Source organism: Sciurus vulgaris (genome assembly GCF_902686455.1).
Source record: "Sciurus vulgaris genome assembly, chromosome: 11".
Classification (NCBI taxonomy): domain Eukaryota; kingdom Metazoa; phylum Chordata; class Mammalia; order Rodentia; family Sciuridae; genus Sciurus; species Sciurus vulgaris.
The window spans coordinates 85,503,067-85,530,208 of record NC_136472.1 but is presented as its reverse complement, the minus strand read 5'-3'; the positions used below and the strand labels follow the sequence as shown (position 1 = coordinate 85,530,208).

General features: G+C 35.6%; 1 protein-coding gene across 4 annotated transcripts in view; it reads left to right on the top strand.

Moving 5' to 3' along the window:
- The window catches only part of GRM5 (glutamate metabotropic receptor 5), a 458,976-nt gene that overhangs the window by 341,815 nt on the left and 90,019 nt on the right, over window positions 1-27,142 (top strand). For all 4 annotated transcript variants that reach the window (XM_079105535.1, XM_079105534.1, XM_079105536.1 and 1 more), the window contains one exon: window positions 25,522-25,768. In XM_079105535.1, coding sequence (XP_078961661.1) covers window positions 25,522-25,768 — 247 coding nt within the window. The remainder of the gene's footprint in view (window positions 1-25,521; window positions 25,769-27,142) is intronic.

Below are 27,142 nucleotides of genomic sequence, written 5' to 3'. Positions count from 1 at the left end.
GGACATAACAATGGTAGTGGAAGGACCAAATTTCAAAAAGTCAAATGCCACAGTTAATGGCAGGTGAGAGCTTCCTCATCCTTACACTACATAAACATTTTCAAGATCGCATATGAAAAGAATATTAATCCAGAGTGAGAAAGGATTCTGTAGTTAAATTTATTGGAGATTTTTCCCTAACCATAGAGACTCGATGTATTTCAACATGTTGGAAAATAACAAATTTCACTGTAAAGGAATAACGTCACCCTTTTTTATTTTACCTTTAATATACCTTCTTAGGCAACATTGATTAGAGATGTCTGTGCTAGAAAACCACCAATAACACATTCTGAAGAAGAAATTTGATCACATTCTCTTGGTGCATGTGGTAAAGTCTGGAGCAAAAGTCTATTTGTGTCTTTACATCAACCAAAGGATTAAGATAAGTAGAATTTTAAGTAGAATTTTTATGTGATAGCATTGGATTAATATAAATCTTGGATTATTTATATCTTGATACTTCTCATTGCCAGAAAAAAAGTGATTCTCCGACTTGGAATATGTTTTAAGGAAATGGAACATAGAGACAGATCAAGGCCTTAGAGTAAAAGTTTGAAAAAAATATGATGCACTTTTTCTCATTTGAATTCCAGAGTCTAAGAAATGGGGTAGATTATCCATCTGGGTGGTGGATGCATGCAATTTTCCATGGTGACTATCCATCATCAAAAACTCTCAAAGAAATCCCAGAAGAAAGCCATTGGTTTAGAATTACCTAAGGGTTGGAAGTTAAATCTAACATGGGTTTAATATATTGAAAATCAATTGAGGAGATAGCTGAGAAGCTGGTTGAGCCAGTTGCCTCAGGCAGATAGGCACATTGTTAAAAGCATTAGACCTAGATCCAGGAAACTTACAAAAAATAAAAATAAAAAACCTATAATCACTTGTAGGCCTTTCTGAGTTTCCTTTCCCACGTGTTTAAGACAAGAATGATTATTGGAAATAATACATAACTCACCAGAACTGTAGTGAAGCTTAAACACAAGATTATATAGGAAAAAGTTTGCTTCAACTAAAGTAATAAAACTAGATTTATTTTCTTGCTTGAAGTAACTTACAACAACAAAACCAGTCAAGATATAGAGAAAAACAGTTCTTGAGGCACTAGACATTAAGCAATGAAAGACAGTTATTTTCAAGAGACAGAAATAAATAAGGGGAGCCTGCTGAGTGGAGAAAATGGAATGGAGTTCAAAGAGATCAGGGAAGCCAGAGTTTACAAAGCCCAGGAACAGAGTAAGAACTAGTCAGGAGAGAGCCCTGGAAACATGAAGTGAATATTGATTACAAATGCAATGTGAGGATGATATTTGAGAGTAAGGGAATAAATCACCCAAAAGAATTAGAGAGAACAGGGATCCCAGAAATCATGCAAGATAGGGGAGTATTTATCCACAGAAGTCAAACTGGAAAAAAAATAGTTAAAGGTCCTAAAGCAATATTGTGGGAAAGTTTTATAAGATTAAATGACCACAGTGGAAAAAATTTTCAAACCAATAACTATAGATTTCAACTTAAGAAATTTGGAAAAGGAGAGCAAAAAATTAAATGTAAAGTAAGTTGAAGATCAGAGTGAAACTCAATGAAATTGAAAACAGAAAAAATAGTAGAAAAAATAAATGAAACTGAAACCTGTTTCATTCATTTTTTTCACTAAAATTAAAATCCAGATTGATAAGAAAAAGAAGAGAAAAATATGGATTAATATAAAGAATGAGAGAAAATGAATCACTAGACTTCACAGATATAAAAAAGAAAATAAAAGAATGCTGTGAATAGAAATTTAGTTACAAATAAATTAGCCAACTTAACCAAAATGGAAATTCACAAACTACCAAGGATTGATGAACAATAAATAGAAAATCTGAGTATTTAGGAAATTGAATTTGTAGTCAAATAAATTCCCACAAATAAAACTCCAGAAACATCAGAAAGAGTTACTGGCGAATTGCTGCCAAACATTTAAGGAGGAACAGAAATAAAATCTGTGCATAGTCTACCAGAAAATTTTAAAAGGTGAATACTTTCTAATTCAGTCAGCAAGGACAGCATTGCCTGATATCACAAATAAGATATAGAACAATATGTGTCATGAACATCAATATAAATATTTTATGTAAATTTTTAGCATAACAGATACACTGATATATAAAAATATATAATACATCATGAACAAACAGGATTTATCCTCAAATGTGGAGTTAGTTTAATTATAAAAATTGATCAAAATAATTTAGTAACCATATCTATAGATGACTCTCTATATGTATATGTTTGCATATATATGTTTCTTTTGCTTTTCATTTTTGTTTCTTTTTTTGTTGTTATGGTTTTGTTGTTTGGTTTATTTGTTTGCTTTTCCAGTTCAGGGTATTAAATTCAGTGCCTTGAACATGCTAGGCAACAAAAAAAATTAATGATAAAATATAATCATTTCTGATAAAATTTACAGCAAATAGGAGAAGGAAGAAACTTTTTAAACATATTAAACATCTTTTTCTCTGTGATCGGGCAATAAAGTTTTCTCTCACCACTGACGTTTTTAGATTCTCCATTTTGAAGGATGAAATAGAACCATCTTTACTAATGGATGGCATGGTCGCTTAGCTAGAAAATTCAATGGTTCCTACAAAATTATTTCTAGTGTGTTCATCACATTAACAAAAATCATTTGTATTTCTATATAACATACATAAATAAGAAATTAAAATTTTAAGAAATTAGTACCATTTACTGTATAATCACAAGCAAAAGAGTAAAATTGGACTCATCTCACACTATATCTGAGAATCAACTCAAAATAAGTCAAAGACCTAAATTTAAGACATAAAAACAAAAAAATACTAGAAAAGAATATAAAGAAAAAGTTTCTTGTCATTGTTCTAGGCAGTGATTTTTTTTTTTTTTAATATGACACCAAAAGCACAGGCTACAAAGCAAAAATAGATGAATGGTATTGCATCAAATTAAAAGCTTCTGCACAGTAAATAAACATTAGTGGGGAAAAAAAGGAAATTCATGAAATGGAAGAAGATATTTGCAACCATGTATTCATATTTGGACACAGAGTTAATGTCTAAAATATATAAGGATCTATAGCAAAATAAATAAATAACCTGATTAAAAATGAACTGAAGGCCTGAATACACATTTCTCAAGAGAAGGTGTCCAACAGGTATACAAAAGGGTGCTCAATATCATTAATCATCAGGAAAATGTAAATCAAAACCAAAATATCACCTCATACCTGTTAGAATGGTACTATGGAAAAGACAAAAGGTGGCTACTGGCAAGGATGCAGAGAAAATGGAGCCTCTGTATACTATTGGAGGAAATGTAAATTAGTATAGCCACTATATAAAATAGTTATTTTTAACTATTCCTTTAAAAATTAAAAACAGAACTTTTTTTTTTTTTTGGTCCAGCAGCAAATTTACTTCTGGGTGTGTATGTGAAGAAAATGAAATCAGTATCTTGAAGTGATATCTGTATCCTGATGTTCACTTGCTTATTTCATAATAGCCAAGATACAGAAAGAAGCTAAATGTCCAAATAAACTTAAATAGACAACGTGATACATGTGTATCATATGTAGGGATAGATGACTATATGCACAAAGCAATATTAGTCAGCATTTAATATGAAAGAAAATGCTGCCAATGTGAATAAAACTGGAGTACATTATGTTAAGCAAAGTAAACAAGACACAGGAAGACAAATACTACCTGCTTTCACTTATAGGTAAACTCTTAAAATATTGAACTCATAAAAGCAGAGGGTAGACAGGTGATTGCCAGGGTCTGGGCAATGGGATAAAAGGGGAGACGTTGGTGGAAGGGTATAACTGTTCAATTTTGAAGGATGAATAAATCCAAAGACTTAATGGTTACTGTAATTTAAAATACTATTATATACTTAAAATTTGCTGAAAGAGTTACTCTAAACTCTTCTTGCCACACACTGTGTAAGGTGATGGTAAGTTAATTCAATTTGATGATCATGAAACTTTATTATATCAAAACATCATTTTGCCTACCTTAAACAATTTTGTTTCTAGTATCAAGAAGTCTGGAGAAAATTAATGCCACTCATGATATTTAAAATATGAAATACTGAGGGTAAATCTGACAGAAGATGACTTGTGCCTTGAAAACTACTTTGTTCAGAAAAATATTTACGTTAAGTGGAGAAATATACTGTATATGTAGTTAGGAAGGCTCAGTCTTGAGATAGCAATTTGGCCAGAATTTATCTCTAAATGCAAAGAATATCAATCAAAATCTTAAGAGGCTTTTTTTGTTTTTTTAATAGAAATCAACAAAGTGACTAAAAATTTGTCTGGAAATGCAAAGGAGCTAGAAAACTCAAAATGGCTTTGAAAAAAAAAAAGAAAGTTAAAGGATTAAAATTACCCAATGTCAAGATTTAGTTTAAGGTGTAGAAATCAAAAGAGTGCAGCATCAACATAAAAATAAACAGAGCAATAGAACAGAGTAGTTAGCTTGGAAGCAAATCAACATTTGCTTGAAATGCTGTTTTGAGAAAAAGCCACAAGCAATTCAATGGAGAAAGAAGAGACTTTTTAGCAAATAGTACTGGAAGATTTCCGCATTCATAAGAAACCATTCTCCAAAAAAACTCAGTCTAAACTACACAGCATATGTAAAAATTAACTAGAAATCAGTTTTAGCTGTTATTTTAAATTTTATCCTATAAAACATCTATAAGCATGTATGGAAAGTCTTTTGGGATCTTATGTTAGGAAAGATTTCTTAGACGTGACACCAAAAACACAGTCAATAGAATAATAAAAGACTCAGTTGGACTTAATCAAAAATATTTTTTAAATGCTGCTATTTTAGTCAACATTTTCATTGATGTGACAAAAAGTCCTGAGTAGAACAATTAGAGTAAGAAATTGGGATTGACAGTTTCAGAGGTCTCAGTCCATAGATGAATGACTCCAAAGCTCTGGGCACAAAGTGAGGCAGAACCTCAGAGCAGAAGGTGAGGACACAGCAGCAATGAAGTAGAGAAAGTGCTCTGCCTACCAGGGACAAAATTATAAACCCTGAAGTCATGCCCCAGCAACCTACCTCCCCCAACCACACCTGACCTGCCTACAGTGATGATGCTGTTAATCCGTATCAGTGGATTAATACACTGATTAGGTTAAGCTTCTCATAAACAATCATTTTACCTCTGAAAATTATTGCATTGTCTCACGCATAAACTTTTGGTGAACACCTTATACCTAAATTACGACAATTACCTTTTCAAAGGACTCTGTAAAGAGAATGAAAAGGATACAGACTGGAAGACCTGTTTTCAAAACATAAAATTTTTTTTTTCAGAAAAAACATAAGTGAACAATTTAGTTCAACAGAATTAGCACAATATTTGAAGAGTCATTTTTATGAAAGAAGATACAAGGATGGAAGATAAATGTATGAAGAGATGTTCAACATCATTATAATGGAAATGAAATTTTGTATGACTGTAAAATACCACCATTCATTTATGAGAATGACTAAATTATGAAGTCCAGCCATAGCAAGTGTTGGCTAGAATGTGGAGGAACAAGTATTCTCATACACTGCTGCTGGAAATGTGAAATAATCCAACCATTTTAGTAAGCAGTTTGGTTGTTTCTTAAAAAGTTAAATATATTCCTACTCTGTAGTACATCTTCATTACACTGCTAAATATTCAGTCAAAACTGGTCATAGTGATGTCACTCATAATAGCCAGAAATTCGGAATAACCTAAATGCTCATCAGCTGAGGAAAGAGCATGCACATTGTAAAAGGTTATTGGAAAAAAAAGGGTTGACAAATTAATCTACCTAACAACATGGCAAAAATCAAAATAATTATGCAATGTTAAGCAGTCAAGAAAAGAAGGCATACATACTATGAGATTTTATTTCTCTGAAACTTTAGAAAATGAAAAATAATCTCTGGTGACAGAAGTCAGATTGTTAATTTCCCAGGGAACAGGGGAATGAAGGACCAAATGTGCAAGATCAAATTGTAGAGGCAATGGATATTTTATTTTGATTGTTGTGATAGTCCCATGGGCGCATACATATGTAAAAGCATATTGAAGTGTGCACTTCCAATTTGAGCAGTTTATTGTATGTCAGTTGTACTTTTTACTTTAAAAAAGCTGTTCAGAAGTGTTTAAGGAAGAAAAAAATATATATATACAATCTCCTCTTACACACACATGTGATACATATACATATTTAGACATACATATACACACTCACATACATACACACACACTCACAAACATCTAAAACAATCCTCTAATTGCCAGACTTTTTCTTCCACTTCAAAGAACTCTAACACATAGCCAAATCCATGATCTCTTATATCTCATGTGTTTTAACCAAATAGAAATATATTTTATGGAAGGATTTTCCCCTCCTGCTTTGATTTAATCCCCGTGCTCATCCTTTTGAGCTGTCCCGGGCAGCCTCCTCTGCTGGTGTCTCATATGGCTCAGCTAAGCTGTACCATGCAGTGAGCAGCAGAGAGAGCTTTGCAGTGATAGCCTGTGTTAAATTCAGCCCCACCACTCACCCGTCTGCAGCCTCGGCCAGTTACTTAGTCTTATCTTCTTCATTTATACAATTCAGACAATTCAGGCAATACTTATATTTCAGGGTCATTATGAGGACAAAGTAGCATGATATATGTAAGAGTCTTATCAAAGTTATCTTCAGAAACATTATTTTAAAGTTTCACACAAAATTACAGAGATTATGTTCTAGAAGATACTTTAAGTTATCATGAAAAAAGAAAAGCAACAGACATGATGAATTCTTAGAGAGAAAGATATGTTTACCCATGATTTGAACATTATGCAATGGATGCATACATTATGCAATGGACACAAAACACATATGATATCTTATGAATTTGTATAATTCATAAATATGATTTATGTACCCATTATACTAAATAAATAGAAGAAATACAAACATAATATTAATATATTTCCCAATAATCACCAGGCTAGAAATGATGATTAAATAACATATGATTACAATATGACTAGAAAAATTCAGTCTTCCTGTGCCTCTCTGCTCTAGTCTTCATATTAAAGTAGGTGTTTCAGTTCAATATACCTGTTTCATAACAGGTGCCATTCCCTGAGCCAATATGAAGAGCTACTTTTAATTTCAATTTCTGACTAGTAGCAGATGCTATGTATGAGTTTACCCACATTTCCATGGAAACACTGTGGGATGGTTGTTGTCACAGCCCTCATGGTTGGCCTAGTGTTTTGACATTTCCATAATTACCAGTGTCACAACCTTTAAAAATTGTAGAGGAATAACATCCAGGCCAGATGGCTACTAAATAAAGAAGTTGTGTCCCCCACAGCTGTGATGTGGCACTGAAGTATCAAGACAGTCTTCGACCAAAGATAGGGTCACTGAGAAAAATGTTGTGAAGGAACTTGATTATTAAAAGCTTATTTTCATTAATAAATTGTTTTTAATCCATTGCAATATTGGTCAATGCAGAGGTGGGATCCAAGGGAAATTATGATCCGATACTTGACTTCAGGGTTCTACATTCTACACAAAAGCAAAAAATATGCTATTAAAACTAAAAAAGGTTTATCCCTTCTCAAACATGAATTGAATGCCTAATACTTACCACTACTTGTTTCTAGATACTGGAGCTATAGCAATAAACAAAATAAGCCCTTGCAGAGCATGCATTATTGTTAGGAAAAGATAGATCAAAACAAAAAAGTAAAAATTTATTATAGTAGATGATGATCATTATTACTGCGAGAAACATAAAGAAGGGAGATGGGATTTACAATGTTGAAAAGATGTAATTTAAATATGACAGTCAGGGACAAATTACTAAGAAAGTGCCTTTGTATGAAGTCCAGAAAGAGAGGAGGATGTGTGGCACAGGTGGATGTGGGTTAAGATGATTCCAGAGTAGGAAGTCACAGGTTTAAAGTCTAAAAGAAGTATAGCAGCATCTTATTCTAGGCAACAGTTGGGAGTCCAGTGTAAGGAACAGAATAATTTGAGGAACTGATAGTAGATGATGGCAAAGGAGTTGATATTGTGCAGTGTTGTTGGCCATTGCATTGAGTTGGATTTTAACTCCAATGAAGTAAGAAGCAATTAGCATATTTGGGCAAAAGGGCTTAAATTGGCATTTTGCTATGTCCTGATTTGGCTTGGCTTTGTATTGTTTTGAGATCACTTTGGCTGTTGCATCACTCCACCACAGAATCTGCTGGGTTATAAAGCTTTAGTGGAATGTGTGACTGTACGAGTGAGAGTCACAAAAGTCTATGAACAAGAAAAATGAGTGCGTGTCAGAGTATCCAAGGACAACTGGAAGAAAGGGTGTGGGTGTGATATGGGAAAGTGGGAAGGAGAGGCCAAGAAAAGAACATAACTTGAGTGAATAGGAAAGTAGAGTTGGAACAGAAGAGTCTATTGTGAACAGGTCTTCTATTGGTTCATGGTCAGTAATGAAGGCCTTTTAATTTGCCAGCCACCCTATCTCTGATGGAGTTTGAAACCTATCTGGCATGTTTAGAAATCTGAATGGATGGGACTGAATAAAATAAGGAAGAAAGGCACTGGAAATGAATAAAGTTGCAAGAAATAAAGTGCAGTGAGGCATGGATAAGTTGATACACAGATGAAATATTTGAGTTTGAGAATGAATAGCAGTATAAAGTTGTTGGGTGTCATTAATCAGGGACCTGCTATGGAATTCTACTAAAGAAGATCTGATCATCATTGAGAAAATCTCATATTATAGCAATTTTACCACTACCAATAGCCCCAGTGCAAATGCCTTTTCAGGGTTACTCCTTCTGGTAGAATAGCCCTCAGATAAGATATCAAATTTCCTTAAATGCTTGAGTTTGGTGTGACCAAGATATGTTACATGCTCAGCAAGTTCACTCACTTTTCCTGAGCATATGAAAGCATCATTTGCAAACATACCTTGTAGTACTGGACTAGTATTAGCCTGCAGAACATGAGGTAAAATATTGTGTGCCACAAATAGCCTGCTGTGTAAGAATTATCACAGAAGATCCTAGGCTCAATGTTCCTCCTACATCCATGTGACTGGAAACAAGGATTCAGGGATGGAAAAGTCACATGATAGAAATAGCTGGGTTCCCCGAGTCACTTGAAAGACTCAGGAGAGCTTCACAATCTACCTCAGACTGTTATGTGAGCAAGATATTAACTATTATGTTAAACTACTGGATGATATTTGAGGATTGTCACAGCAGCTACTATTACCCTGATTTGCTATACCTTCCTACTGTTCCTGATGGACAGCAATTCTTGGACTTTTGTCCTGATGTATAAATGCCTGTCTGCATCAAAGTGACTACAAGAAATGCAGGATCTATCTGTTACCATGGTGATTTCCACTGACCCTCTTCTATTTCTTTCTAAATGTATCTAGGATATTTGAGCTATTGCTTTCAAAACATTTTACTGATTAGCTTGAGGCTTCATGATTATCAGTGAAGATAATAAATGGTATGTGATATAGTTTCAAAAAATTATGTATTGATACAAACTTAGGACATTTATTAAATCTGTTATATCTTCTTTATCAAACATCCATCAAGCAAAATCCTAAAAAACATAAAACAAGATGCAAAAATTAGCTAACAGTTAATCTCTGCCTTCAAGTATTTTATCATTTATCTTGGAATGCCTTTCATACAAAGTTATACTTGATAAACAGAAGGTAAATGTGACCTAGGGGCTCTAAGCATTAGAGAAGGTAGAAAATTTCATGTCTGGGGAGACTAAGACTTAAAAGATATAGTTAGAATTTGAGCTGAGTGCTTATTTTGGTTGGACAGTTAGAGGAAGAGCTGGTGGTAGTGTTCTAAGCTTAGAAAACTAGGAATACTGAAAAATGGCACAGAAAACACAAGAGCTATTCAGATGATGGAGTAAACAAGCCCAACCAATGCAAAAGTATATATGTAGTAACAGAAAGGACTGGGAATGAAAGTAGAGAAAGGCTTTTTAAAGATTATTATACTAGGCTGTGGTTTGGTGAATTTTCTTCTGTACGGTAAGTGTTGAAGTTTTTGAGAAAGAAAATGAGATTATCAAAAACACATTTTAAAATTTTATCTTGACAATATTACAGTTTATTGGATGAAGAAGAAATTAGCATTGGGTAGGAGAAAGAAATAACCTTATTATGTGTCAGCTTCTAGGAGTCTGAGTGCCACTGAAGCTTCTGTTGGCAGGCTGAAGAGAAGGGTGAAGTTGGAGACCCTCTCAGGGTTGAAGGAAAGGGAGAAGACAAGGGCAATGTTTCTTCTTTAGGTGACTAAAAAAAAAAAATTGTTAATAGAGAAAGAGTGAAAATAAATGAGCTAATTGGGGTAATTATTCATAAGGAAGATAAATTTTGCTTCAAATATCTCCAGTTTGCAGTTACAGGTAAGGCTGTATAGACAATTAGGGAAAGTGTGACAGGCATCTTGTGACATGCAGTGGTAAGGAAGAATCCTTGGTGCAAAATTACCAGCAGGACGGAGATTAGAAGCCTGGATAGAAGCATGTAGAACTCAAAGCTAGAAGTTAATGAAAACTGCCCCCTATTGTGCATCTTTTGGACAGTAACTGCAGAAAGAACAGTGTCCATTAGACCTAAAAACATTTCTCAAAGAAATATAAGATAAACTCATATTAATAAATGAGACAAATGTAATTAAACCAGCTGATTCATGAGTGGTGAGTTTATAGAAATGAAAAGTTACACACATTGAAGACCACATAGTAAAGGATTTTGGATAGACTTTGGCATTTGACAGGCTAGATTTATTTCCTAGCTGTGCAAGTTAATAGCTCTGTGACAAGGGACAAATTGCTTAAACTCTCTTTCTTCACTTTATTCAGCTGTAAATTCGGGATTATATGAAATGTCTACCTGATAGAGAGATCTTATGAGATCATGGATTAACACTTTTGAAGCAGTTAACATTGCCTCAGTCAGCTCAAGCTGCAAAGTACCATAGACTGTGGAGCTTAAACAACAGAAATTTATTATAATTCTCAAGTTCTGGAGGCTGGAAGTTCAAGATCCAAGTACCAACATGGTTGGTGTCTGGCAAGGGCTCATTTCCATGGTTTGTAGACAACTTTCTTCTCAAGATGTCCCGCTTGTCAGAGAAAGGGACAGGGATGGAAAGACAGAGGGTAGAGAGAGACAGAAAGAGACAGAAACTAGTATCTCTTCTTCTATGAGTGTTAATCCTGTCCTGAGGGCCCTGCTCTCATGATCTTACTCAAACCTAACTATCTTCCAAAAGCTTCATCTCCAAATCCCATTAAACTGGTGTTGGGGCATTACTATATGAATTTGTGGGGGGAACACAATTCAGTTCACACCACACAGTCACGGATATTTAGTAAAATTTAATACATTGTATCATTGTTAGGAATATTTTCTTAGCCTAGTATTTTCTTTACCAATTTTACTGAGCTAAGACTCCCACAACTTCAGAATAAAAGATGCAAGGTTTTGGGGGTAAGTAGATGATTTGCAAACTCTTATCACCACAAAATTTTCAGATTAGAATGTTTTGAAAATACTGCTTTAATTGACATGTGTTGCATCTGAGAAATGCCAGCAAAATATAAAAACATCATTCAAGATTGTCACATAATCTAGAAAACCTTATTTATGCTAGGTCGCCCATGACATACTAAATGCTTTCTTTCGCAGTACTTTTTCTTGTAATTTTCTTTCTCTTTAATCTTGGGAAAATCATTAAGTATCTCCACATCTAGTTCAACCAGTAAAAAACTGCTTTCAAGTCACTGAATTATTAGAATTATCAGCCAAGAAATATATATGTGAAAGTTTAGTATGCGGCAACCTGGTTGAAAAGGAGCAGCTACTTAACACTGCTGTTTCTGTGACATGTCTTGGTTCTCTAGCTGCTGCCTATTGCCTCTGAGTTCCACCCTGCCCTCTGCGTTTTGCCTGGACTGGGGCACTGGAGTAGTAATTACAGATTTCTTTGTCCCAAGCTAAAAATTTTCTTTTTTTTCATGGAAAGATTTTGTTTGCTCATTTGATATTTTTAATAACATGAACTCAACTAACTCTCCCAGGAGTTAAGTGCATGGCTAGTTTATACCCACAATTCCATAGTTTAATGTTGGCACAATGCTAGTGCTTAATAATTTTAGACATTAATCTCAAACTGTGGCCCCTAGAGAAAGGGATCCACCCCAAGACTCATTTTCTAAGGAAAAAGGTAATAATTTGTCTAGATTCCATTATAATGACTGTGCCGCTTTGGATAGAGTACAGAGTCACTGTGGATTAAAGCATCAGGGACACAGCTACAGTCTTTTCTTCCCCCTACCCCCCTGCCGCCTTCTTCCTGAAAAAGTAAACTAAAGTTGGACACATTCTCATCTGAGAGCAGGTCTGGTCATTTCATTTCCCTTTCTCTGAGTGAATACAGAATAATAAACCAACTTGCCTGCAAATTAAAAAGCCTGGCTCTCTTGACCAAACTCTTAAATCTGTCCCTGGTAGAGCTACCAAGTCTTACTGGTATCGGAATGAATCTAGCTTGGGGAAATAAGTCCCTTGAATTTAAGTTTTTTTTATGCCAAAATCGTTGGAATGATTTGAATAAGTTTGATAAGACTTTGTCTTTTCGATGAACTTCATGCAGAGGATTTCTAGGATTCTATATTCCTATATCCTCTAGCAATAATACCAGTTTATTATCATAAAACCTCATCTCTCTTTCTAGAGGGAAATGGAAAAGGGGGACATTTTAAATCTTGGGAAGCTAGCTATTTGGACATCATGTGGAAAGATCTAGAAAACAAAACTGGTACTTTAATTAATCATCTCAGATGAATGCAGTAAGTTTTCTGCAATAAGGGCTCCCTTGATGCCTGAAATTTTCAGTGTCTTATTCCAGTTACCCTGTTGCCATTCTTCCTTCCTCCTGTGTTTCTCAGTTCCCTTGGAGGAAGTACAGAAGCAGACCTGGACGAAGGCTTCCTTTTATGCTCCCAGGCAATATTTAATTAAGTTCATTCAGCAGACAAGAGAGAAAAGGATATTCATCTGGAAATTCTTTCTCTCAACTGAATTACCAAATTCAAATAGTCACAGGTAATTGGAAGGTGTTTTCCCCTGTGAAATCAGCCTTCGAGGTAGAAAGCACCTGCTATCCCCAGCTGAGAGAATGCAGGAGCACTGAACTGAATTTGACATCTTTATTTTATTTCTCATATAGTTTGGCTAAGGAAATCTTTTGGTCCTTGTTTCTACTGTAATATAAATTTAAATATTTTGCCTCTGTTGGACTCTAGCCATGTATACAAACCCACAGAACATTAAATGGAGCCAAAACACTAATTATTATAAAAATTAATAGTTGAGTTGGAACTTAGTAATTAGTAAATAGTTATCCAGCTGATAACATGTTGCTTTTCCAAATGACAATTTGACTCATGTCATGGATTTCTGTTGCAATCCTTGGGAACCAAATTTATCTTGATTTCATTAAGTTAACTAAATAAATATAAATAAATATTACTATTCGGAAGAATGTCAAGTCTTCACAGGATGCATTGGTAGCTAAAGGACCATGTTTGGAAAACTGGACCAGCTTCCTAGGCTTCCAGGAAATAAACTCAGTTTTTAGCAATTCTGCAAGCATATAACTGCATTTGGACACCATCTTAAAATTAACTGTAAATAAATACTGGCCATTCTTTTGCTTCACTTTATTTTCACTGAATTATTGAGAAGGAGCTTCCAATTTACTGAACCTGGGTTACTTTTATTGTTTAGCAATAAGGAAAAATGGAGAACACAGGAGGATAAGGCTACTTCAACTTCTCCAATCAAAGAATTATACAGCCTTCCATAATCTGGGTAAAATGAAGAGTTCATCAAAATTCAAGTGGGAATTTGAATTCTATGTACTCAAGTTACAGAGATTACTGAAGCTTGATTTAATACTTTGCTATAATATAAGTGGTCTCATTACCGTCATCATCATAATTAACATTAATAAGCAATTACTTGCTTGCTAGCTCTATACTTTTATTTTCCCTAACCTATCATATTTTATGCTCTATCTATCTTATGAGATAGTTACTATTAATGTTCTTTTTATTAAAAATAGAAGAAATAAGGCTTAGAGAGTGTAAGTGACTGGCTCAAGATTACAGAGCTAGTATGTGGCAAAGTAATCTCAAATCTTAGGCTGTATGATTCCAAATAAACTAAACCTTGTGCTCTCTCTGCCACTCTTAATTTTATTGATTTTAGAATATACTACATGCTTAACATACACTTACTGAATACTGTGCAGAACTGCTCTGACATATAGTTGGCATTCAACAAATACTTACAGAATGAGTAAATGAATACATACTACATTTTAATTTAAAGACAAATTGTCAGGAGGTAGGTGACCTCCCCTCTAACTGAAGCTTGTGCTAAGCTCTGGATTATAATGAAATCAATATATCCAATGAAATTAATGTATTCAGAGTGATGATATCACTGATTATCTGTGACGAGTTCTGTCTGCTTCCTGAAATGCTGAAGTTTGAACATAAGAGAAGCATGCCAAGGCAAGCATATAGAGCAGGTTTTATTTAAATGTAGTAACAAACCTCCTGAGAGGGAGAAGGGAACAATGGCTGGTATTCTGGTATCCCAAGAAGTGATAGCTCCCTGCATCTTTTATAGATTAAAGTCTTCTTTTTCTCCTGCTCTCTCCCACCACTTATCTCTTTCCTTCCTGCCTATAGGACAAGGTCCAGGAGATGCTGGTGGGTTGGGTTCAAGGTCCAAAAGGTGGGAAGCACATGGGCAGGAAGAAGGGCCAAATGGAGTGATCCAGGAAGGTAGCAGCCCAGGAGGCATTAATTAGAAATTCCCTGTCTGCAGTCTTTTGGGAGGGGTAGGATAGGCAGGTAATCTTGATGATCAAAAAGCTCTGGAGACACTGATATTCCAATCTCCCAGGGGTGGTCTCCAACTTCTCAGATCCAAACTGGCCTCCATTTTCTCCATTCTACCTGATCACCTATCTATCCTAACTGCCTGTCATTAATTCTGGGTTCAGTGATAAGGTAGATATAAGATGTAAATGACAACTTATCTTTGTTACTTGTTCTTAAACACAATAATATTTTAGAATTTAGAGAAGATTGTTTATAATTGAAGAGTATGTGAATCATTTATTTTTTTTTTTTTTACTCCACAAATTTCCATTTCAATCTTTTTAACTGAAATAATCCTAGAGACTAATCAGGGAAGAGAAGTATTTCAGACACAGTGTAAAAACATCTGGAGAGTGACCAGAGTTAACATACCTAAGGGCCGGATCCCACCTTGACCTCCAACAGTAGTAACCTGAAGGCTAAAATTTAGGAATTCTTTTTCAAAGACAATAATGGCTCAATTCTGAATTGCTTCACCATAGATCAATATTAGATTAGAATGAACTAGCTCAGTTCTTTGGAACTGGTAGACTCCATCTTCAAATCTGTACATTAAAAGTTAATATTAGCCTATTATAATTATAAAATGGTTCATACTCCCTCTTGCTCTTTCATTCACTTGCTTTTTCTTCATCCTGAAATATTATGGTGGTTGTTATTTTATAAATGAACAAACTAAAGCTGAAACAAGTGTATTATCTTGCCCAACCAAGAACATACAACTGATAAATGAAAAGCTATAATTTGAATCCAAGTCTCTAAAATCATGTTTTTATTATGTTGTGCCATTGGCTGTAAATGCAAAACATTAGGTTGAGAAAATGCCTGCCACTAAACCCAATTTGGAGTTTTGCAGAACTACATGAAGCAGTAAAAATCATTTTCTCACTGACTAACCTTGAGGAAATTTAGTTTTCTGGTTTACGTGTTACTGGATCTTGACTTTGACATACGTTAATAAATGCCAGTGCATTGGAAGGTGCAGTGTTAGGTACCCTAATGACATATATGTTGGAGTGAAGTAGAGCTGCAGCTAAGCCTAGGAGTTAATGTGTCAGAGCCCAGTTTCTTAGATTATATCCTTCCTCGATTCTCTATGTTCGTACAGTCCCAGAGTATTTGAAAAGGTTTGTGTTCCAGATGCTAACAATGCTTTCAAAAAGGGGTGTTTCAATCTGTTTGTCCTTAGAAAATTTGTGCAACCTATATGAACCTCAGATTTCTTAAATAAAAAAATGAGGCTAGCGATAGTATCTGCCTACAGGAGTTTTCTATAGTTAACTACAAAAAAAACAATGCTTTCTCAATAAATATTACCCATTACCATTAGTCAAAATATTTTACGTGTGATTTCTCATTTGCTCCTGAGTGCTACCCTCAAAAGTCAGTATGAATGATTAATTCCCATTTTCAGATGGAGGAAAATGACATTTATAAGTGTGACCTTGTTATGTCTATTTGGAACTAGAAGAGGTACTAGTATGCTTCGGAAAGTTTATTCTGTGGAGTTCAATTAAACTAGATTTGAAATTCTACTTTACTACCTTTATGCCACTGAATATTTCATGCTAGCTCTTTGTGCCCAAATTTCCTCAGCTAAACATGGGCAGAAAATAATGGTGAGTTTTTGAGGATTAAATAGGTGATGAATATAAAGCACCTAGAGTCTTGCATTGGTGGCTCATGTTCTTCTCCCTTATCTCCTCCTTCAAAGATTTCCTTTGAAATATTTCAGAATAAAATGGCTTAAAGAAATGTTCATTGTCATGGCTCAAAGTAACCTTGCACTGATTTAAAAGTAATATGTATAATAAAGAATTTAGTGCCCTTGTTTCAGTAAGTAGCACACTCAGTTAATACTCTGATGGAAATGATCTAATGTCTGTCATCTTCCATGAATCTACATTATACCCTAATCAAGTCTTTGTATCAGAGAAGATAATCTGTCATATGTAAAATTTGTGAACTCTGCATTTTGTGATTAAAGTCTTCACAGTAGGTTTGTGTATGGCAATGTAATGCATTTTTTCAATTTTCTACCTCATTGCCATTATAGTGGTTTTTATAAAAGATGGGGTTCTCATTTAGCATGCTTGTTATTTTTAATTAGAAGTAAAAATCTTAATGGAACCTATTTTTTTTGCATCCCTTATTGTAAGAAAAGTAAAGTTTAGAATATTTCATGAATTAACAAGTGCAATAATTCTCAAAGTTTCAAAAGTGAGGAGTTCAAATATCACAGACTAATCTAGTAATCTCTTGTATGTAAACTGTACTACGCGTACAATAACACTAGCAAGTTTCTGGTTACTTATTACATATTGGGAGGACATGACTTCTATATGTGTTGTCTCCAATTCTCACGACTCTACAAAAAGTATGACTTTTCTTGTTTTCAAAATGAGATAGTCTTGAAAAAAAATATTCAATTCTACCTGGGAAACTCTGTTAAAGGGTCACAGTAAAGTGACCATTGGGCTGTATTGTAAAGTATGATCGGAAGATAATCAGATCGAGATGGGAAAGTCTTTGGAAAACAGCATGATACACAGTTAAGATAAAATTTCTGGAAAAGAATGGTTACAGTGACAATAAGACAAGGAAGTTCAAGTGGGAAGATCTGGTCTAGAAGTTTGGTCTTGATATTGTAAAAATATTGGAAGGCCATGGTTTTTCTACACATTCTTTCAATTAATAGCACAACGACTAGCTTTGACATCTCTGTGAAATCCTTCCTTCATTTTGAGGATCTATGGAAGGTCCTCAAAATATTGTAATGTGGTTGGGCACAGTGGTTGACGCCTGCCATGCCAGTTGCTCCAGAGGCTGGGGAAGGAGGATCACAAGTTCGAAGCCAACCTCAGCAACTTAGCAAGGCCCTAAGCAACTTAGCAAGACTCTGTCTCTAAATAAAATATAAAAAGGATTGGGGAAGTAGCTTAGAGGTTGAGTGCTCCTGGGTTCAATCCCCAGTACCCTGCTCCCACCAAAAAAAATACTGTAATGTGAATGAAAATACGTTATCTGAAATAACATATCCATCAGAAGGCTGCCACAGGCTGTTCGTGGTGCTCACAATTTAAATTTAAAATTTGGTGTTCTGCATATAGAGGCATATAATACTCCCTGTAGAGTTCCCTGAAGGGAGCTTTTCTTTCTGCAGTTGCTGTGTTCATTTGCATTTCATGAGCATTTAGAGGTCAACTGCCTGCATTTCAGGCACAGTTATAAATAGAAAACACTGTGGACATTAGAAATTGGTGTCTCTACAGGCACTTGGGTATAGCTCCAGTTCCTGGTGTTTCCAGGCCACCTGACATCAGTGGGCCCATAAAGTGTTAGGCAAGGGGACAAAAGACCTACGTGATGTCAGCAATTAACCCAGCCCTTTCATAGATGATTTTTTTCCTACTTTATATCACTAGCCTCTTTCCAAGATCTGGATCACATAATCAGTCCTTTATTTCATTATTTTGAATGTATACTTCCAAGACACTACCCACATTTTTTAAAAATACTATTCATTCCTCTGTCAGGCACATTTTACATTATGTTCTATACAATAAATCTACTTCACATTCATGCATTCACCCATCATACAAAGCATCCCTGATGTACTATAGATAATGTTGAGCACTGTTCTAGGTGCTGGAAACACAATGATAAACAAGATCAATGTGTACCCTATCCACAGAGAACTGATTGTCTATTCCAAACTGATCTCTGGGCACCATTGTATATGTAGAGGTTTTCAAAAAAAAAGGTATTTAATAAATGTTAAATAAAGGAATGGATTGTCCACTCTAAATCCCAGTCTTAGGAAGTATGGAGGATATTAGGTGAGCATGATGGTTTTAGCCTTCATGGAGCTCATAATCTGCAGCAGGCACAGACAGGCACATAGATAAATCTAGTGTGTGACAGAAAGTATTGCATGATGTAACAGAGGTATAAGCACATTTCTGTGGGAGCGCACAATGGCAAAAGATTAATTCTGGTTTGAGGGGATGCTCTGCCCTTCTGTCACAGCAGGAAACAAATTATTGTGTCATCTGCTGTATGCAACTGGAATCCATTTGCCATGTGCATAAAGAATGAGTAGATTCATAAAATAAATTAGGGTAAGGGAGAATTTGTTTCACTGCAGTTTTTTATTGAAATACTACAGTTCATTTTGGAAGAGCATCTTCCATATTTATAATCACTTTCTTAGAAAGTGCTAGAATCCCTTCCCCTCTACCTTCCTTCCTCTTATTACTTTTTCCTTACTAATGGGTGCACAGTATGTACTGAGGAAAATCTGAAAGTATTTTAGTGCCTAAAACAAGGGCTAAAACCAATAATTAACTTGGTTTCTTTTTATTTTTCTTAAATAATCTGTTACCTATTTCAGTCATGAGTTCATTTGCTAAAAACATTTTTAAATCATGATTACCTTTCAAAATGAAAATACCACTACTTAAGGAATTAGGAGACAAGGATCTAGGGCAGCTGCCATTAGATAAAGGTAAGTTTTAGAGAAGTTCTTTGTCCCTCTTGGCCTCATCTTCCTCATCTGGAAAATTGCTTTATTGGACCAAACTAGGTCACAATTTCAGATGAGAATAGTGGGCATAGAGTTTATATAAAAGAGAAGAAAGTCAGCATTTGCCATGTGAGACTGTGGTGCCAGTGTTGTTACATCTTCTGATTTTTCAAGAATCTACAAAGCTGGTTATATGAAATTTCAATAAAATAGCATTTAGGCAAAAATAATAATAATTCTATCCACAGACCAAGTTCAGCCTAAGGGCTTTCTTTTTTTCAGCCTCTACACTAAATACTTCTAAAAATCCTTTGTGTCTCAAATGTTCTTTGACTCTGATTTGCTAACAGCCTTATTTCCCTTTGTTTAATGTCTACTAAGCTTCAAAGTTTTGGTTCCCCAGATGAATCAAAGAACATGTTTTGCAGGCTACAAAATTAAATTGTAATCACAGAATGGGGGGTTTCAGTTTCTGATAATCCTTTTGGAGGCTTCTGATTTGATTAAACAATACTAAAATTAGGCCTGAATATTAAATGCTGTAAATCAAGAATCCCATTTTGAACAAAGGGGAGAAAAAAAAAAAAAAAGGAAAAGCAGCTAGCAGCTTCTTTGCTTTCCTTTTGCCTCCTCAAACTGTTATAATCAGTTGGCAAATTTGAGTTGCCACAGACCCTCATGGATAGGTTGGGCCTGGCCCATGAAAACCTTAAAAGATCATCTTTGGGGCTGGGGATATAGCTCAGTTTGTGGAGTGCTTGCCTTGCATACACAAAGCCATAGGTTCAATCCCCAGCACCATAAACAAATAATAGAGTTGCTTTAAAAAAATCATCTTTGAGAAGTAGACTCCTGAAGCAAGTCTAGTTCTTAGAAGTGCTAACATTCCAATTAGTTAACATGCTGATCTTTCCTATAGTTTAGTAGATAAGAAATCTGATTAAAATGAATCATCTTATGATACACATTCAGGCCTTTAAAATTTACCTAATGAGATGAAGCCCTTGAACCCTAACAAGCTTCTATCACTGAGACTTAAACTTAAATGCTGAGTTAGTTTTGTATTGAGGACTGAGGTTCTATCTTGCTTACGTTTATACCATCAGCATCCAGAAATCTGACATACTGTGGGGACTCAATAAATGTCTTTATCAATAATTTAATCGTTGAATGAGTCAATGAATAAATTGACTAATGAGCCAGTATTTCTCTCTGGGGCCAAAGCAACAAGAACAAAGGAAATGAATATAACTTTCTGAGTTTTATTAAGACACTAAACAAATAGTGTGTTAACCAAACAAGAGCAGGGAGTTTAGAAATGTAAACAGAAGAGCAGTAAAAGTTGGTGGGAGCCTAACATTATTCTCATCTGATCATGCACGCTACTCTTACTCTCAATATCATCTCTTGGTTCTGGAAATTTGAAATATAATGTTGTGTAAATTTTCATGCTGTTTTTTTTTTTTTTTTTCTCACATGCTGTTTTGATGTTATGAAGAATATTGGTTTGGAAAAAAAAAAGAAAGAAAAACGCAAGCAAAAAACTTGGTTAATTTTGCACCTTCTTTGGTTTGCAGTTCCATTTTCACTTCAGTTTCCAAAGCTTTTCAGTGCTATCAGAGTTTGTCACACAGTGCTTCATCAAGTGGTGACTCTTGGACTTGTGCAGCAATCTGTCACATAGTTCAGTCCTCAGGATTTGGTATGCTGACTGAGGTCAAATTCATGCCTGCACAACTCAGAAGTATCCCAGTAGTTATATTCAATGATATAGGATTGTCACGAGCAGTAAGAGAGGAATCAAGTTTGGTTCCAACAAGTGGATTTTATTCATGTAATGTACACTCAACTTAACATTCCTAATAGTAGCATGTCATAAATACATTGAAGATTCACTCCCTTGTTCACCTAAAGTCCAATCCCCATGGACTTACTCAATGCAACGTCTTAGCCAAGAAGTCAGTTAGCAAGACCGAGGGGATTCTTCTCAGCCATAGCCTCTCTCAGCTCCTAGGATGTCTTTAGCTGTCCTTGGGTGTCTGATAAGCCAGAGGCTGGGTGGCAGTAGTCACCGCGGGAGAGGTGGTCAGTCACCTGGCCTTGGTGACAACAGTTGATCAGCAATTGGTGATGGAGTGGATAGCAGCCAGGGCAGTCAAGAGACAGAGCAATGTGGAGTCCTCTGGTAATGGTGCTGCTGACAGTTTGCTCCAAAAGTGCAGGGGTTTAAGTAGTGATTTTCAACACAGTCATGCTCTGGTCTTCATTGATAAAGACCAGAACATGACTAGACTGGGAGCCACCACTCAAATCATAGATAAAGGTTCATATCAACATTGTTCAGGAGTATCATCCTGCCACACAGCAAGTTTGTCACCTTTACTTTAGTTTTACAAGTTCAGGCAAATACCAAATACAGCTTCTTATTACAACATAACACACAACTATAGCAATTCCTATTATTTCCTTGTCTCATTACGTGGATCTCTTTCTTGGGCTTCCCACTCTCCAGTATTTTCCTGCCTTTTCCCAGCTTCTAGCCTCTTTCACCCATCTCCTGGTCCTCTGGCTAGAACTGAGACTTTAGTTTCTACCTCTTCCTCACACTTTCTGTTCCTGATTGCCATGGGAGGCAAATAAGAAGAAGCTAAGGAAGTGGAAAAGTAACAGGGAATTTCCTCACATGCTTGAGACATGGTTCCTTTGGTATCAGAGAAGGGTTCCACCCTTAAGTTATAGGTACCTTCCTTACAGGCTCTATCATTACCACCTGCCACTATATCTTTGGCAAGGACACCTAGGGAGTAAGATAGGAAAAAACAAATACACAGAAATAAAATTTATTCCATTCCCTCTAACTTGTAGGTACCTTCTTTCTGTTTCTCAGTCTAGAAATAAGGGACTTCGAGTATTTTCTGCTTGCAGGCAGTGCACAAGATCCATGTCTTAAGCTGCTTTAAGTCCACATCTAAAAATATTAGAGAAAAAAGACTAAGAAATTCAGGCCTACTTTATGAACAGTTTGATTTTATCAATCTGCTTGTTTCCATGTATTTTTCAGGATGCTCATCTAATTCTAGTGATTCTGCCCAGAGTGTTTAGTTGTATTCAGTGGAAAAAACAGTAGAGTGTGTTTCATTTTGATGGGACCAGAATTTCCCCCATGTATTTTTATTAGATGGTGAAAATACATGAAATAGCTTAAAGGGATCAACTGGTCCACCTGACAGATCCTGTTGCAAATTAGTGTTGCTATTTCATTTTGTTAAAAAAGGTACTGTTCTACAAAGAAATGATTTCTCTGTTTAACTGATTTGACAGTCTGAGGGACAGACCTGGTATTTGGTGACACTCTTGGAGGCAGTCTCTCATCCATATGCTCTTATTCATGTATTCAGCATATTGTAGTGATGCCAATTATGTGTCACATGCTATGCTGACTACAAGGGCTATATCTGTGAACAACTTTAGAAAGTTCATAGAGTACTGGAAGCCAGTAAGAGATCACCACCAAAGCTATAAAGAGAAGAAAGCAGAACCTGAAATCAGGCTAACGGCTAATCTGCACATAGGCAATTTCTTTATAGGTTGTTCATCATTATGATGAAAACCAGCACCCATACTGTAGAAAAATGAAGCAGGAACTTAATTCTGGAGTGAGTAGAGGAGGTTTTTGTACAATTTCTGATAGCAAGAGAGTTCTAGAGCTCACATGAATTGAAAATTTAAGTAGGAAATCTGAGGGAATGTGTGTTCCAGGTAGTGTGAGTATAATGCATAGAAACCCAGATACACGGAAGAGAGAAAATTCTATTATATGGATGCAAGAAGTTCAGAATATCTGACATACAGAATAATAGATAAAAATGAAGAAATAAATTGAGGCCAGAATAATAAAGGTATTAAAGCCAGGACAAGATTTGTAGGTATAATTTTGTCATCACCAGAATGGAAGTAATTGGATGCTTTGATTGACTAACAAAATCAGTTTTATTCTTTAAAAAGACCACTCTAAATATTGACATTGTGAATATATATAGATTACTTAGAGCAGGTCAAGAGTAAAAGCAATAAAATCTGTTAAAAGACTATTGCTTGGGGTTGGGGTTGTGGCTCAGTGGTAGAGCACTTGCCTAGCACATTTGAGGCACTGGGTTCAATCCTTGGTACTGCATTAAAAAATAAACTTATGTCCATCTACAACTAAAAAAATTTTGAAAAAAGACTACTGCAGTAATTCAAGCAAGGAGTTAGCAGGAACTCTGGGATTGGTTAAATATATGATACTACATCCATATGAAGCCCTTGAGCATCCTGCTTATAGGCATGCACTCTGGAGCTAGACTGTCTAGTTCTAAATCCTACTTCCACTGCATAGTAACCATGTGGCATTGGGTTAATTCACCATTCCATGCCCATTTCCTTCATAAAAAGAGTTTTATTACATCTGGGATGTTATAAGAATTGAGTGAATATTGGTGTAGCACTGAAAACAATCCCTGTGGTGTTAAGCAATTCTCACTTACATAGCATTGGAAACACAGAAAGAGTATAGAATTAGAGGATGACAAAACATAGAACCATAGAGAATAAAGCTTTAAAAGCACGATAAAGAATTCAACATGGAGTCTGATATCTGTGATAGATCGAACCAATCAATCATGTTAGTTCTATTTTTCAAATGTTTCTTAAATGTGAACACCCCCCACCTTCTCTACTGCTAGCACCATGAGAAACAAGACAAAACAAAATAAAAACCCACCAACATCTATTGCCTGGGTCTATAACATTGGCCAACCAACTTATTCCCTTCTTCACAGCCTAAACAGCATTTTGGATTCCCCACCCCTACCAACCTGATTCTCACTTCTCAGTTAATGGCACTTTAATTCATCAGCACTTAAACTAAAAACCTAGACTCATTCTCGCTTCCTCTGTTTCCCTAATAGATTATATCCAATCTGTTAGCACATCCTATTTCCTCTGCTTTCAAAATAGGTTCAAAATCCTACCCTGGACTAAACCACCATCATCTCTCAGAATTCTGCTATAGTATTCCAAACATTTTCCCCTCTTTTACCAATTTTATTCCATTTTCCATACAGCAAAATAATTTTCAAATGGAAATTAGAGAATATTCCAAAGTCCTATACTGTTTTTTCTTATCTCTCTTTCCTGACATTTTAGTTCTCTTCTCCTTATTCACCATGCATTAACCTTCTGAAATACAGCAAATCATTAGAAAGGACTATAACTGGACAAATTTCTTTAGTGGTGAATCCGTGTCTAATTCATCTTTGTTATTTTCCCCCCAGATCACCAATTGTGTACTTTATTTATACTCTGATTTCAATAAACATTTATTGATTTGATTATGACTTAATGGCATTTAAATGCTATGTTTCTTCATTTCAAAATAGGCCCATTATGGAGAGAATATGGTTTGAGACTGGAAATGGTAGGTGATAAATCATCAAATAGGTAAGTTGAGGCCAGATGGTAGAGGATCTAATTTTCTCAGTAAAGAATACTTTATAGTTTGGAGGCTGGAGATTTGTTGTGGACTTCTAATCTAAGAAAGTATGTTATCATAGCTGACAATAGGAAAATTAATCTCTCCTTAAGATAAATTCTTATACAGCACTGCAATGCTATCGTACCCCTATCCTCAGAGTTCAGTTACTGAAGGAAGTGAATCTATTGTTGGGAGCTGAAATCTGTCTTCAAGGTTCTGGGACGAAAGTCTCAAAATAGAAGACAATGTTTGGGACAATATGTTGGCATCTGTTCCTAGCATTGCCTCCAGTTCAAAGCCTGACAAGTTGCTCCAGGGCACTCAGATTATTCAGGATCCATGGATATACTTATGGTAGAATTAAACTCCAAAATTAATACCTGATTTGTTTTTCAACAGGTTCTCTGACCCTGAGAACACATCATGTTCAAGATTCCAAAATGGGATTTGTGATCAACGCCATCTATTCCATGGCCTATGGGCTCCACAACATGCAGATGTCCCTTTGCCCAGGCTACGCAGGACTCTGTGATGCAATGAAGCCAATTGATGGGCGGAAACTTTTGGACTCCCTGATGAAAACCAACTTTACTGGGGTTTCTGGAGATATGATCCTATTTGATGAGAATGGAGACTCTCCAGGAAGGTATTGTTAGATTTCTCCTCTAGACAACAGAGCCTAAATGAGAACCAACTCTACATGCTGAGATGCTTGTCTCCCTCTTTTGTGGCTATTTAGGCTTCCTGGCCATGTTTGCCAAACCCTAATATTCCAAAGTGAGCAAAACAGAGACAATACCTTATTCCCTGTAGCCAAGGAAAAGAACTGATGCTGATGTCCACAATATGCTTTTGAAATCACCACCACATTTCAGAAATCTAAACTGGGAGCAAGAGCCTTACTTTATCATAAATAACCAAACCATCTCAATGGTTTCTCAGTGCATGCTTTGTCTTGTTATTCCCTATACTCTGTTATCCTCTTGGGTCATAGAGCTATTCTGAAACAGGAACAATTCAATTTCTGGCAATCCAGAAATAGGGTTGAGGTATTATTATATTATTTTCTGTATCTACAGTGACTTATAAGTCATATTTTCCTTTGTTATTCTCCTGTTGAAGAACTTTCACTTTATGGAGGATTGAATTGCCCTTTTCTCTGATATATCCTCTTTATTATTTCTAGAGAGGTACCTGAGAAATATGAAATTTACTTATAATTATAGGTCAACTGAAAATCACCAGGTATCCAAAATCTACTGGAATTCACATGTACTTTATACCCCAATTCTTAACTCTGCACAGTATGTTTTTAATCCATGAGGGATGGTGTCATTGAAATTATATTCTGAGTTGTAGTAGGTCCAGATCTTCACTATGCTCTGCATCAGAACAGCAGGACCCTTAAGTCTCTCACTGCAAAATTCCAAATGCTCTTCCAACAGCACCTTGTGCTTAACAGCTGTTCCTGAAGAAATGTCTGTACACTCTATTTACAGTTGACCCTGCCAAGAGAAGATCTCATGAGATCCTTCTCAGCTCGCACCCCACGTGCCCACCCTGTCTGCCAACAATCTTGGCTTAGCACATTTCCCTATTTTAGGTAAGCTGGAGCTTGTCCTGGATGTAGCTGTTGCCATTTACATGCTGGACTGCTAAGTGACAGTGCCAGGTCATACATCCAGGCTAAAAACCAGATATTTTCTCTGTTTAAAGAGAAAGATTTAAAGATTATTGTTCCAAGAGTGTTTACCAAGATAAAATGACTATGCGATACTGTTTTCTACTTTTCTCTGTTTTCTATACCCTCTGGGCCAAAAGACACTTCACATGTGTTGTAATTCCTTTTAGGGCAGGTTGACCCATTAGCTCAGTCTTTAAGTTCAGGACTAGGTCTATCCTCTGATGTCTATGCATGGATTTATTGTTCCTGTGTATATCTCTAGAGCACTGACATTTGCTTGGGACCTGCTAACAAACTAATGAATATAGTTATCTCAGTTCAAGAGTTTTCACATCA